The sequence below is a fragment of the Nicotiana attenuata genome, unplaced genomic scaffold (genome assembly GCF_001879085.1).
Source record: "Nicotiana attenuata strain UT unplaced genomic scaffold, NIATTr2, whole genome shotgun sequence".
Lineage (NCBI taxonomy): Eukaryota > Viridiplantae > Streptophyta > Magnoliopsida > Solanales > Solanaceae > Nicotiana > Nicotiana attenuata.
The window spans coordinates 148,141-164,157 of NW_017671012.1; the positions used below are offsets into that span (position 1 = coordinate 148,141).

The 16,017-nt window shown below is 35.0% G+C and overlaps 1 protein-coding gene across 1 annotated transcript in view; it reads left to right on the plus strand.

Moving 5' to 3' along the window:
- Positions 1-15,237: 15,237 nt before the first annotated feature.
- LOC109205214 (SUMO-conjugating enzyme SCE1) overlaps positions 15,238-16,017 on the plus strand; it is a 4,080-nt gene continuing 3,300 nt past the window's right edge. The window contains exons 1-2 of the mRNA XM_019367900.1: positions 15,238-15,447; positions 15,557-15,640. Of these exons, the coding sequence (XP_019223445.1) occupies positions 15,379-15,447; positions 15,557-15,640 (153 nt within the window). The 5' untranslated portion in view covers positions 15,238-15,378. The remainder of the gene's footprint in view (positions 15,448-15,556; positions 15,641-16,017) is intronic.

Sequence of the window (16,017 nt, forward strand, 5' to 3'; positions counted from 1 at the left end):
GATGATGTTGGAACTCATGTATATTGAGTAAGAATCAACCCAAAACAACATTAACAACTTACCTTGGTCGATTGGACTTGAATTGAGCTTAAAATCGGCCCTTCACCTCAAGAACCCTAACCCCAATACTCAAAATGCTCTCTCCCCCGACTTGGTATTTATAGGCCCAGATTTCTGGGCTTCGGACGCGGCCTTGGACGCTATGGCAGCACTTCACTGCCAGTCATTCTTTCGGACGCGGCTCCGGATGCTTCGCATCCGCAGGCTCCTCCGCCAGCCTATGGTAATTTGATCATAACTTCTTGTAGAAATGTCCAAATGACAAACGGTTTGAAGCGTTATAAACTAGACTCAAAAGCCTTTCATTTAGTAGGTTGTAATCCACATAACTCCTTATATATATATCTAGATATGCTCATCCAAAGTTAGGTCTTGTGCGTCCTCATTTGGAACTTTAGTCTATCATGTAATTTCCATCTTGATTTGCCCCAAGGGCTCTTCTTATGACCTATATCACTTCAAATACACCTCGTACACTTTATTATCATATCCAATTAATATCCATCATATTAATAGTCCTCGTCTGAACATAAAAATTATGTAATTAGCACACACCAACCTTCTTAATAGCGCTTAAGTACTTCGAAATTCTTCGGGGTGCTACATTCTCCCCCACTTAAGAACATTCGTCCTTGAATATTTTGCAAGTCACTTATAAGAATAGAGTTACCATCCATTTACCTCCAACCATTATGCATAGGCACTTATTACTACATGGGTCTTATACTTTCTTCCAAAATCTTAGACTTACTTTTGGCCCTCAAAATTTGGCTATCTTAACAAATTTCTAAAATTTTCGGCAGAGTTTTCCTTATAGTTACTATCCAAATTCTTTTAACCTGTCCAGAACAAGCCCCCACTCGGGCACCAATAAACATATCGCTCAACAACCAACAATACGCAAATAATGATCTCTCATGCTGGCTTTTTTCGACTTGCCCCGACTGCATGTAATGGAATCGAGTACTATACCTTTTTGAGGCGCGCATACACAGGGGAATTCCTTCTTGTCCAATACAAATTTAATATAAGACTCCTTATATATATATCTAGATATGCTCATCCAAAGTTAGGTCTTGTGCGTCCTCATTTGGAACTTTAGTCTATCATGAATTTCCATCTTGATTTGCCCCAAGGGCTCTTCTTATGACCTATATCACTTCAAATACACCTCGTACACTTTATTATCATATCCAATTAATATCCATCATATTAATAGTCCTCGTCTGAACATAAAATAATGTAATTAGCACACACCAACCTTCTTAATAGCGCTTAAGTACTTCGAAATTCTTCGGGGTGCTACATTCTCCCCCACTTAAGAACATTCGTCCTTGAATATTTTGCAAGTCACTTATAAGAATAGAGTTACCATCCATTTACCTCCAACCATTATGCATAGGCACTTATGACTACATGGGTCTTATACTTTCTTTCCAAAATCTTAGACTTACTTTTGGCCCTCAAAATTTGGCTATCTTAACAAATTCTTAAAATTTTCGGCAGAGTTTTCCTTATAGTTACTATCCAAATTCTTTTAACCTGTCCAGAACAAGCCCCCACTCGGGCACCAATAACAATATCGCTCAACAACCAACAATACGCAATATAATGTACCATCTTGACCCACTCTCCGTACATATACCATAAGTGCATCAATGTAAATCATTAAAACTTTTAACTAGTGACGTATATTAATACCATTCAATTTCAATAATAGCTACTACACATAGCTCCCATATCATTATTATACATGCATGTATTTTTCTTTAGTCATGCATACGTCTAGTTGTACCTGAAAAGTATCTTCAAATAAACCAAAAATCTCTCTGTGATTGGACGTCCTTAATAAATAATTTTTTTTTTTTGGATAATGTAGAATGGCTCATTTCCATGCTACCTAAATTCTCAGCTTCCTCGAAGCTATGGTTCATGCTTGGTGATAGCAAAATTATATTGCCCACTTGGTATATGTAAACTTATCCATTCCGACTCATAGTCTCGAAATTTTCTTATAACCAATACTTTCAAATTAGTCTGTTGCTCTTTTTGAGTCCCGTTTCCAGGAAAAAGTTTCCCCCCTTAAGACTTTTAATATTCTCTAATCATCAAAACTATTTTGGAATATCCTTTTATTCCTTCCAAAGATTAATAAGATATTTGTCTCAGATTTACCCATCACATGGTAATTTAATACCCCTACTTTAGCTCATATCTTTAGAGCTCATGCTAGATTCATAACTTGATAACTATTATTACCAACAAGTTTACTCTAAAAGCAATTTAACTCACTTCATTCGATTTCATGACACTAGTTTGCCACCTAATCGCAGACATCCGTGTTTCAGTTTTATTTTTTAACTTTTAACAATTCCTTGACCCCATTGAGTATCTTGTGATATTTTTCTACCAAAAACTTGGGATAGCATTTATTTGCATGCGCACCATAGACATGCTACCGTAGCCCGTATGTTTTCAAGATTCGAGAGTCAATGTTATCACGATGGTACTTGCACCCTTTTAATATTAGTGCTCTTCCTTGAGCCCATGCCCTTTACTGGCATACTTCATCTTTTTTGTATAGAAGAGTCTTTTCTCACTCAGGAATGTGCATTCTCTATTTCATCTCGTGCTAAAGTGTGCACACATTAAAATATCCTCTTATTGCACTTAATCCCACGTACAATTTAAAGTACTTCCTTGTTCTCCGCCAATACTTGAATTTAATTTAAATCGCACATGCCCCCAAAGTTGTAGGAATATATTCGAGTTGCCCATTAAATCTTTGACTATCAGATATAACTTTTAATATCCTTGGTGCAGAACATCGTAACTATTATTTGTATTGAGTCTTTGAATCCCAACAAAAATATTATGGTAATTGTACTCATTCCGTCATGAAGTTACCGGATGTTTTCTCTCATCTTGACTCTAGTATGTAAAATATCTTATTTCTCAAACCATTATCTTTAAGGTGAATCCTTTCTATTCCGATGCTCCCCCACTTAGGAGTATACCCAATTCAAACTCTTACTTGCTACTCGAAGTCAATATTTAACTTATATCTCGCATAGAACTTTTCATTGACAATCAATATGTTCACCCACTACAATAGGCTATTTATCCCTCCAAATTAGAAATCTCTATTTTAGCGCTTCAGTCTTTCATCGTACATTGACTTTTATTTCATCATTATGCCGATATGCTCATTATTCTGACAATAGGATAGTTTGGCTATACTCATAGAAACTTTCTTTGTTCATTTTTGTATCCAAGTATCACGTTGCTACTAGTTGCAACATATATTGCTAAGGTCCATTATTTTCTTCCCTTACGACATCATTATAGTTACCACTTCACTCTTCACTCTACCATTGAGATCTCTTATAATATGTCACCCTTCAATCTGTGCTCTAATACAGGTCTAGCAAGTACAACTGCCTTGCGCCTCTCATCTCACGCTTAAGTATGCTGAACTAGTGTGACTCCCTTAGGCTAAATTCACATATAATTATATAACTTTCACAACATATACCATCTTTATAATGCTAAATGTAAGAATTACACATTCTATCTTTATGCCATCATCATGTTCTCAAGCTGCATATATATATATATGAGATTCCGTAGTATATCTCTGAAATTATATTTCTTGCTATTAAGTCCTTTCATAAAACTTTATTTTCATGGTATCCCACCGAGTAGGCTAATACTTATGATAAAGATGTCATGCCTGTAGGGTCTTATTACCTCATGTCTACATCATAATGCGAGCATCTTTGGCCATAGCTCATACCACATATTTACATCAACACGTTCTTCTTCATGGTATCATTGACCTTGTCCATACATATCATGTTAGGGATTTATGACACATTATCATGTAGACTTAGAATTCTTGTACCTTCTCAATCTCCAAATCCGTACCATAGCCGTTTTTAATTTTGTTTTTTAGACTTACGTCGTATACATTATATGCCAACAACTTTAACTTAGCCCATGAGCCATTTCAATATTTATTCTTCTTAAATCATAAGGATCCGTTCACTCATAAGTTAACTACTCTTTCAATATTGGGCACATATAGAGTTGCTTCGAGATCATTCTTGGAAGTTCTCAATTTTTCACCATTTCAACAGAATAAAATAAAACATACCTCGATTAGAAAAACTCAATATTATTATTCCATATCATATTTTTTTCTTCCTTCTCTGACAATCTATATTGCTTTTTATAACCTCCAAGATTACGCATTTTGTGCATCTCATGCCTTAATATATTCACGCTCTTACCCATTTAAGTCCGCATACTTTATCCTCGCATGCCTTGGCATGCATAATTAGAGATTGAATTTTATTTGTATCACATTCATCATCTGGAGGAACTCAAGGTTGTCATGCCCATCTTTTACATATGACGTGCTTTGTCTATCCTCGGCTCTTACTTATACGTGGCACTTTATTTCTTGTGTGTCACTCCTATTACATATGACACAATCATGACGACAACTTATCATGCTCAGTGGAAACCCAATCTCTAGTATAATTAAGGGTCATCTCTCTCATCTAATATTATTCCCTCTCCGGATAATCAAGAAAGTCTTGTTCTTTTTCCTTCGGGAAGGTGTCTTTGGTCATTGTTGACACTGTCTTAACTATGCCATATTCCTTATGAGTCATACTATGTTTACCACAAACTTGACTGATTCACATTGACTTATCAGTTAGATCCATATCACCTCTCTATATCTTGTCATGATAGTTTAAGATGTAACATCTTCATTTACATTTTTTTTGTAACTTTGCTTAACTCGTTAATGGTGATTACCATAGTAAACAATCGCTCCAAAAATTTGACCAACAACCTTGAATTGGAATCCATGGTTTAACATAGGTGCCCTTATTCGCATCCATTAGTAAAATTCTTTATAAGTCGGGATACTATCCTGACAATACTAGATGACATCATCACCATATTTTCTTCCATGATTTCTCGGTATTCGACTGATAATTCTTATTCACCAAAGTTATACGTGTTAAATGTATTAGTCCCAATTTATTCTCAACCTGCCTTTCAATTCTGAACAAATCTGACACTTTCTGGCTATTAGCCAAAACATCTTGTGTTATAACTGGAATCTTGAGCTTCATTCTCGTCACTTCTATATCTTCCACAACAGGTAATTAAAACGATCGAGAATCCGTACTCTCATTTCAGGAACAAACGCACGATCTGGAGTATGAAGAAAGTGAAACACCCTAGATGTCATTGTATCCTCCCCGATATAAGTGTAGCCGGCAACACACTGATAAGAGGGACTCTACTTGACACGGCTCCATAGACTTTCTAGGACTCGACTTAGAACCTAGTGCTCTGATACCAAGTTTGTCACGACCCAAAATCACGTGACCGGCACCCGGCACACTACCCGACCCGAGCGAACCGAACCATGTGATGCACCCAAATCATATGCATGAAAACCAATTTAACTGCGGAAGCTCCTTGAAAATCTTATACATTTTCAAGTTAAATGATAAAATAGTTTCCAATTCAAAATCACACATGACGCCCTTTCATAATAATAACAATGAGACTAAGTAAATAAATATACATTCATGAAAGTCGTGTACAACCCCGTTACTACAACCTTTCACAACTATCTATGGAGCATCTATACCAAAGAATAGAACCAACGGTTGGAATAATTCCAACAAAATAAAATAAGGAAGAACATGATAGCTACCACGAAATAAAAGTGGTGCTTCATAATACCTCGGAAAGAGAGTCATCCTGGCCTGACCGTATGCCACGTATCATACATCATCCTAAAACATGTAAAGTAAGCAGGGCCTTGGAGGGGGCCCCTAAGGGCTGAGTACACCACAGCGGTACTCAATAAGTGTCATAGACTCTCTCTAACTTAAGTTCTTGGGACAAACTTTATAAAAAAAAAATAATGCACCAATATTTGATATAAAACGATAAGAAATTTTATCAATTCATGACCCTTGTTATTTTAAATAACAAGCAAGTGAAATATAACCCGCAATATAAACTTTTAAAATACTTACATCAATCCAAGATTTTGGGTAAATCGTACAAAATTATTATATATGCTTTAAGTCATTGAAATTGCTTTTGGCTCCTTAGGCCTAAACATAAGAAAATCATCCTTACCTTTCATTGGGAGTACTATACCATCACCGACATAAGAAAGTCAACTAGGTCATGTACCTAGCGGCAAGTATCATATACCCTACTTTCTCAGGTCGTCTCATCATAGTGCCGTACGAATCGACTCAGCCATGCTAATAATAGCACAAAATAGTACTCGAGAGAGAGAGCGCACTCTGTCGTAGTCTATACCACAAAGTGGCCATCTACGCCTACACCGGCACGTGTAGTTTCATGACAACGAACACAATATATCCGAAGTCAATCTCGGTGAACACAAGTAACTCCCAAAACATTTGATACTTCAAAAATAGATTAATAGCATAGTAGCTTCAAGGGGTCTATTTTTTATCAAATCACAGCATTTACAGAAAATATAAATCATTTGAACAAAAATTAAATCAACAACCTCTTACATGTTAAAGCCTTTAGCAATTTAACATCAATCTTTAAAAGATACCACAAGAGCTATTCTACACATCAATTTCCAAAAGAAATACTCTCAATGAAAACTTATCTTTAGTACTCAAATATGTATACTCTTGTCAATACGTAAGTTTTTGATAAAAACTTATAACATTTACCTTGAGTGTCATTTTGCCAACAAGATTTAAAGTAAAACTTTACAAAACGGCATGACACTACATATGCAACATAATATTTTAGTACATGGAGACATCTGTACTTGTTTGTCCCCACAAGCACAAAAGCACATTTGCAAACACTTAAGTATTAACTTGAAATATGCTTTTAGAGAAAGTCCCTCAAGAAGAGTAAGTTTTAATCAACTTACCTCGCTTTCGCTTTATTAACATTCGCAAGCTTTCAATCCTCTTCCATCACTCCAATGTTGATTAAAAAGCTCAACATCACCAACAAGTCGATATCTACAATTAGATATCCTAATTATATCAAAATATGACCTAAGATATTAAACAATATCCATATACGGCTCATAAATTGGCTACAAGCCTCCAACAACTCAAATCGCCAAATAGAGTTACAAGCTAGACCATTCAACTCCCTCCTTATATTTTAATACCCATTCGAAGTCATTAATGATACTACATCAATTGCCCAATGCCACCAAGTTACTATTCATCATCTTCCATAATCAAAACTTGCATAAACTTCCATCATCTCACAAGTCTAAAACAATCCCAAAACCCGGAAACTCACGGGCAACACATGCTACAGAAGTGTATAGTAAAGGTTCCAAACTCCAGAATTTCTAACAACCGAAAGAAGGAAAAACTAAGTACTAAAGATAGAATAAGAGGGAGACTCGTCGGTCTGCGGACGCAGCAGATCTACCTCGAAGTCTCCGTAGTCCTCCTGCCTCACTGATAGGGCGCCTGAGTAGAGGTACTTGGATGATCTGCACATGAAAAAAAACACATGCGCAGGAAGGGAATGAGTACACCACAGCGGTACTCAGTAAGTGCCAAGCCTAACCTCGGTTGGGTAGTGACGAGGAAGGTCAGGGCCATACTGAGACAAAATATAGTAATAACAATAATTAACAGTATGATAATCTGACAGAAATAATAAATACAGCAGTGAAATAAGACAGATTAAACAAGACAATAGCAAAATACACAAGAACGGAAACCACCACAGAATAAGTACAGCTCAACACCTATGGTAACAATGAGGATCTCCCAGGATACCGTCCTGTAGTCCTTTTCTCAACCGTCCAGTGGATCTCCCGAGATACCGCCCTGTAGTCCATCTGTCAATGTGCAGGGGGATCTATCGGGGATCTAACCCGCAGTCCCAAAGTAAAAGTGCAGGGGGATCTACCAGGAATCGAACCCGTAGTCCCAAAGTAAACAAACAAGGGGGGGGGGGAACTACCGGAATCCCACATCCGTAGTCCTAATGTAAATGCGCAATCACAACCAGAAGGTACACGGAAACGAAGTACAAAAGACAAGCAACAGATAGTACTGACCTAGCATGCCTCACGTAGTACAGTTAAGGCAACTTAAGTAATTAGGCAAGTTAAATAAACTAAACATGCTTTCCTAATCGAGCACAAGTTATAATTTCAAGTAGAATAAAGCAAATATGGAAGGAACTCAATCTCAATATCTTAAGAAAAATCGGGTTTTCCAACAATTGGCTCAAGTACACGCCCGTCACCTCGCGTACAAGGCACTCAAATCAACAAATAACAAATCCTAAGGGGAAAGGTCCCCCACACAAGGTTAGACAAGCCACTTACCTCGAACCGGCTCAATATCAATAGAAACCACGCCTTTGCCACGAGTATCCGACTCCAAATGGCCCAAATCTATTCAATTCAATTACATATCGTAAATAATATTGCAAACAACTGATTCCACTATTAAATTTAGAGCTAGGGCGCGAAAATAGGTAAAATGACCAAAATGCCCCTCCAGCCATCGTCTCGGAATCGAATAATTTTTACGTTTTCAGAACCCTCGTACTCTCACGAGTCTAACCATTCTCCCAAATCGTAGGTCAAATGACCCCTCAAAACCCAATAGTTAGGTCTAAGAAGTTTACCCACTTCCCATTCAAAAACACGAAATTAAAGGGTGAATTTGCGATTAGATTAATGGGTTTTAGTCATAGGAGAGTAGAGAATCGTTACCCGGTGATTGCCCTTGAAAAACCCTTGAAATTGCTCCCAAATCCGAGCTCCAAACCTTGAGTTTTGATAAAAATGGCAAAACCTCATTTTTGAAATGTTAAGTACTTTCAGGAGTCTAAAGCATCGCGAACGCGATAGGAAGCACGCGTTCGCGAAGAAGGAAAATATCAGGGCCCAAAAATGCCCTTCGCGATCGCGAAGGGAGGAGCGCGAACGCGAAGGCCAGGGGATCAAGAACTACGCGAACGCGACAAGGCTTACGCGAACGCAATGGAGGAAATAGTGAAGCTACGCGGACGCGGGTGATCTTATGCGAACGCGAAGAGGAACGGGCCCTCCTCTCCAGACTTACACTACGCGAACGCGGGAGAGTGGCCGCGAACGCGATGAGAGGATAGGCTACTACTACGCGAACGCGGTGCCTTCTTCGCGAACGCGAAGAAGGAATTCAGACCTGCAACTTTCTGCAACATTTCCAAACTTCAAATTGCTCGGATGAGCACCCGAAACACACCCGAGGCCCCCGGGACCTCAACCAAACCTACGGACATATCCCATAACATCATTCAAACTTGTACCAATCCTTAAACCACCTAAAACAACTCCGGAAACACGAATTAATAAAAGATTCAAGCCTAAGAACTTCAAATTCCAACGAAACACACTTTCGATCAAAAACCTAACCACACCTCGTCCGATTGACCTGAAATTTTGCACGTACGTCCCAAATGACATGACGGTGCTACAGAAACTTCCGGAATTCCATTCCGACCCTCGGATCAAAAATTCACTATCGGACCGGAAATTTCAAAAATTCAAACTTCGGCATTTCAAGCCTAAATGAGCTACGAGCTTCCAAAATGCATTCCGAACACGCTCTCAACCCCGAAATCACCTAACGGAGCTAACGGAACCATCGGATTTCCATTCCGAGGTCGTCTTCACACTGTTCCGATTGCGGACCATCTTTCAACACTTAAGCTCTCATTTAGGGACTAAGTGTCCCAAAACACTCCGAACCCTAACACCGAACGTCCCGACATACCAAAATAGCAGAAATGAACTTAGGGGAAGCGGTAAATGGGGGATCGGGGCGTAAATTCCAAAAATGACCGGCCGGGTCGTTACATCAGCACTTCACTGCCAGTCATTCTTTCGGACGCGGCTCCGGATGCTTCGCATCCGCAGGCTCCTCCGCCAGCCTTTGGTAATTTGATCATAACTTCTTGTAGGAATGTCCAAATGACAAACGGTTTGAAGCGTTAGAAACTAGACTCAAAGTCCTTTCATTTAATAGGTTGTAATCCACATAACTCCTTATATATATATATATATATATATATATATATATATATATATATATATATATATATATATATATATATATATATATATATATATCTANTCCAAAGTTAGGTCTTGTGCGTACTCATTTGGAACTTTAGTCTATCATGTAATTTCCATCTTGATTTGCCCCAAGGGCTCTCCTTATGACCTATATCACTTCAAATACACCTCGTATACTTTATTATCATATCCAATTAATATCCATCATATTAATAGTCCACGTCTGCACATAAAATATTAGCATACATCAACCTTCTTAATAGCGTTTAAGTACTTCGAAATTCTTCGGGTTGCTGCAATATCATATATACAGTATAAACATTAATTAACACATTGCAAAAATCCAGCGTAGAACAAATTTTATTATAGTCTACCTTTACCATATATTGTATACACAGACTAGAAAGAAAGAAACACCATTAACAAATATATTGTACACAATATAATATATACAAATAACGTATATTTTGTATCAATTACAACAATAAAAGAAAAAGTATAGTACAATGTATAATCAACTCTCTTGTCCTTTCCATTGTTTTTGTTCGCAACAACAGTTGAATGCATTTATACCCATTTTTTCTTCATTTGTAGTTATTAAATTCACACAAATCAAAAACCCTACAATCTATTGGAATCAAAATATGAAGAAGTTTTGGGGTGTTTAATATCAACAATGGGAAGAAAAAAAAGTTACGCCTACAAGTGGAAGAGTATGATAGTAATGGTTTCTGAATTTGGGTATTGCGAGATCATCGAATATTGAAAAGAGGGAACATTGATAAGATTGAAATATGTTGAATAGTAAACTGATTTATTTTTCCTATTTTAACGCCCTAACTTGAGGAAAGAGATATCTTTTAAGTGAGAGAGAATCTCAAAGAAGAGATTTTAGGATATAAAAAGTTGTACATAATTTAACTAAAAAGATAAAATTTTAAAATAAGTTGTACTAAAAGGAATTTTATAAAAACAGTTGTAGAGAATATAAATAAGTGTTGTATTCTATGTAAATTCCTCAATAATATAAAAGAGAAACCTCACTTTATACCCATTAATTCCAAACTATTTACCCTTTAATGCCCAGGCCCAAACTATTTACTACTCCTACCCATGGCCCCCAAACTATTTACCCGCCTTTAATATGTTCCTCTTCTTCTTCCTCATTTTACCTTCCTCCAATTCTCCGTCTCTTTTATATTTCTTCTTAATTATTCTTACTGTAATCGCCACTAGCTAGTCACATCAGCAACACGTAATATTCGTTCTTATTCGACCTTAATTTAGTTTTAGTTTCAATGGAATCTTACCAATTTGGATATTGTTTTCTCTCGCTCGGTTTTCTAATGGAGTACTCATTAATTGTTGAAGTGGTGCTATTATTTGAAGATTTATTGTTTGATTCGATGTGGTGCTATAAAATATTGCTTATAGTATCTTCGAGTAAGCTTCCCAGATCTAAATTTTTATGTGTATTTGAATATCCACCATTGTTGGGCTTGAAGCTCAATTTTATTTTTGAAGATTTCTTATTTGATTAGAATTGGGTGCTGTTAAATATTGTTTATAGTACCTTATGGAAGTTCATACTGAAATTTGATAGCGTTTGGAGCTTATTTGAGGTGATTGAGATCGAAATTTTCAGTTGAAAATCGAAGAAGAACACAACTACAATATACCGCTACGGTATACAATATGTTGTAGGAGTATATAGCTATATTGCAACACTATACTATTATAGTTTACAAAACAGTATACCGCTATAGTGTACTAATATACTATAGGAGTATATAGTTATACTGTAACAATATACTATTATAGTATACAATATATTGTTATGGTATACTGTAATAATATGCAAGATACTGTAACAATATGCTGTAATAGTATACAATATACTATAATAGTATACTTATTACCCGTAAATTCACTTGTCTTTTCCCTTTTAATTTGTTGTAAGCTTTTACCCAAGCGTGAGGGGCAAACTGAAAACGCAAAATAAAATAAAATTATAGTATGCTATATGATGTAACGGTATACTCTTACAATTAGATCCTTTTAGAATTTTTAAATTTTTTTTTTTTTGACAACTGATATTATTTCAGTTTAATAATTGAATTAAAAAATTTCTAACTCTTTGCGTACAATTGTATACCCTGTTGGTATAGCTATATACTATACTGGTATCATATGTTAGTTAATATTTTTTGGGTGTATTAACTACATTTAATTGGTACACAATTTGATTTTTCTTTAGTAATTTATAAAAAAAAAGAATAATAAAAAATAGTGAAAACAGTAAATGAAATGAGATTATGAAGAGAAAAAGAATATAAAAAAATAGAAGTTAAATGAAATTAGAAAAGGAAAAAAGAAAAAAAATAAGAAGAAAACGAGGAAAAAAAAGGAGAAAAGAAAAAGAAAAAAAAAGAATTGAAGAATAAAGAAAAAATTCCCTACAAAACCTACTATGGATAGGAAATGTAATTAGTTTATGGGTAGAAAAACAAATGGATAGATAAGGATAAATAGTTTTATTTTTGTGGGTAACTGTGTCAAAACCCCATAATAAAAGTGAAAAGAGGAAACCGTCGTAGGCAATTATGCAGCAAGTCCCAGTCAATAACGGCCCATAGGCCCACACGCTACGGCGGCTAGCGGTACGGACACCCCATTTTCCACGTGAGCCCACATAGTGGCGTTGTTTTAACGCTATAATATAAAAATACTAATCATTGACTTCTCAATCAAACCTACTGTTATTTAAAAAAAAAAAAAAAAAAAAAAAGCACCACCAAGGTTTCATAAGAGACAAACTTTTCTAATGAGAGTAAGTAAAAGTTTTACGCACATTAACGATGTATAAATATATACACAATTAATTTTTATAATTTTTTGAAAAACTTATGCACGTAAAAAATTAAACTCACTTAATATGACATTTTATCAGTTATACGAACTAACAAGGATAATTTAATATATTTTCACTTTAACTTGTAACTTAATTTTAGTAACTTGATGTATTTTGATGGAAAAAACGAAGAAACACCTTTGTATGCATCAATTAATGAATATAAACTATTTGTTCAATCATATAAAGTTTATTGCTCAATTTCTATAGTGACACAAATATTGTTTCATTCTGTCTTTTTTTTCTTGAGCCGAGGGTCTTTCAGAAACAGCCTCTCTATTTCTTCGGGGTAGGGATAAGATCTGCGCACACACTACCCTCCCCAGACCCCATTAGTGAGATTTTACTGGGTTGTTGTTATTGTTGCTCTATCATTATTAAATAATATACATTTAGCTTGATTTTGTAGTAACTCTTAACATTAAATTATTGAGTTTAAATAAGTATTTTGCAAAATGGACATAAACAAGTTTTTTCTTCGATCTATGGTCCTTAGAGAGTTATAGCCTGTTTGGCCAAGCTTCGTTATGGCCAAAAGTGCTTTTTTGGGGCCAAAAATTAAGGTGTTTGGCCAAGCTTTTGAAAGGAAAAAAAAGTGTTTTTGAGGAGAAGCAGAAGCAGTTTTGGAGAAGCGGAAAAAAATAGCTTCTCTCCAAAAACGCTTTTTTGAGAAGCACTTTTGGGAAAAATACACTTAGAAGCAATTTTTTAAAGTTTGGCCAAACACTAATTGCTGCTCAGAAGTGTTTTTCAAACTAATTAGCCAAACACAAACTGCTTCTCACCAAAAGTACTTTGAGAAAAGCAGTTTTAAAAAAAACACTTCTCAAAATAAGCTGATTTTTGCAGCTTGGCCAAACGGGCTATTAGAGGCAGAAGAAGCCTTTTGACAATAACGGATTTGGTGTGATGGATAAGCAAAAATAATTATGAGATAAAATTTAATATGCTCTTATCCTTTGTTTGGTTATTAATTCTGGAATAAGGTATCCCAAAATTAAAAATAGTATTTGGATAATTTATACCTTTCGGAAAGTGAAATAGTAATTCCGGGATAAAACAGTGAAATTGACAATCACAGATTAATACGACATACCAAACAGTCAATAAAAAATAATACGAGGATAACTAATCCTAACATAACTAATCATAGTATAACTAATTTAAGCATAACTAATCCCAGCATAACTTGTCTTCAAACCAAATGACCCCTAAGAGTCTATTTGGTCAAGCTTCTAGGAGGCTAAAAGCTTCTCTTTTTTTGTTGAAAAAAATACTTTCTTGAAAATTTGAAGTGTTTTGCTAAAATAGAGAAGTGCTTTTGAACAGTAATAAAAGTAGTTGTTTTGCGCAAAAATTCTATTTGTTTCTAAATAGCATAAGTTAAAAGTTAATTTTTTCTATACAAATTTATTCTTACTATAAATTTATGTATTTTAAATTATCTCTCATTAATATAACATTATTTTTGTTTATATCATCATGTTTTATTTCTACCATATGTATTCCTCTTCAAAATAATCTCTCCACTAGAAATAGATCTCTTCTTTTTTTCTTCTATCAACTTTTGTTTTCTTCTTTAAATAACAAATCTAATCACCAGATTAGAACATTTTCTTCACAAGGTTTGATTTATGTTTAAAGTGTACTAAATTATTTTATGTTTTATATTTAATTAAACAAAAATACATAAATTATATTCTATTATAATTTAAATTCATTCACTTTTTAAATAATTATAAACTGGATTTTGATACTATCCTTTTTCATAAATTGACACTCAAAAGTATTTTTGAAAAAATTGTCCAGGTACAATTTACTTATCATACGGCAAAAATCATTTTTGAAAAGCACTTTTGAACATAATTGGCCAAATCAAACTAATATTCTCCAAAATTACTTTTTTCCAAAGCACTTTTGAAAAAATACTTTTCAAAATAAATAATTTCGACACCAAACGGACTCTAAGTTCAACTTAACTCAATATTTAAACATAAAATTTCATAAGATATTAGTTATCAAACCCGTAATTTAAAGAACAAAATGAATTTGTGCAAAAAACTTTACCGTAAGTATTAACCCTTCAAATTTAAATCACGGAAAACTTTATTCCCAACAACCCAAGAAAGAATTCTCTTTTAAATGGAAGCCCAGCCACCAAAATTGTGACTGCTCCCAACTCATATCCCTCAAATACTCAGCAAGACAATATCGTACTTTGTTTTCTCCATTTTTTTTGGGATAAGAAAATTAGAGAAAGACAGTAATGTCAGGAGGTATAGCCCGTGGCCGTCTTGCAGAGGAGCGCAAAGCTTGGCGCAAAAATCACCCCCATGTTAGTTTTTATATTTATTTTAAATTCTTTCTTGATTTCCAATTTTTTATGGTTTTGATTTGTAAATTTTAGTACTTGTTTTTGAATGGTTATTTTGGTTATTTTTTAGGGGTTTGTAGCTAAGCCAGAGACACTTTCGGATGGGTCAGTGAACTTGATGGTGTGGCACTGCTCCATTCCTGGTAAAACAGGAGTAAGTTTTCAACTTTTCATCAACCCCAATCAGTATTTTCTTGTTGTATTTTCCTTATTAGAATATAAAGATTTCAATTTTGCTCTGTTTCCTCACAACAATTGTGACTGTGAATGATCTGTCATGATCAGCAATTAAAGGGTCAGCCAATTTGATTCCTTTTGTTGGTTTTTTATTGCGTCTGTTGTAGTATTTTTGCAGTTACTTATGAATCTTTGTCGAATAACGTGTGTTTTCTCTATGTTACTGGATTGAAGCCCTTTGATAGGCATCAAATTATAGCTTCTAGGTTATCTTGGTTTTGTTAGCATCATTATGTTTAATTAGGACCCTGTCAAAAGTTCGATGTATATGTTGTTGAAAGATTTGCAGGTTTA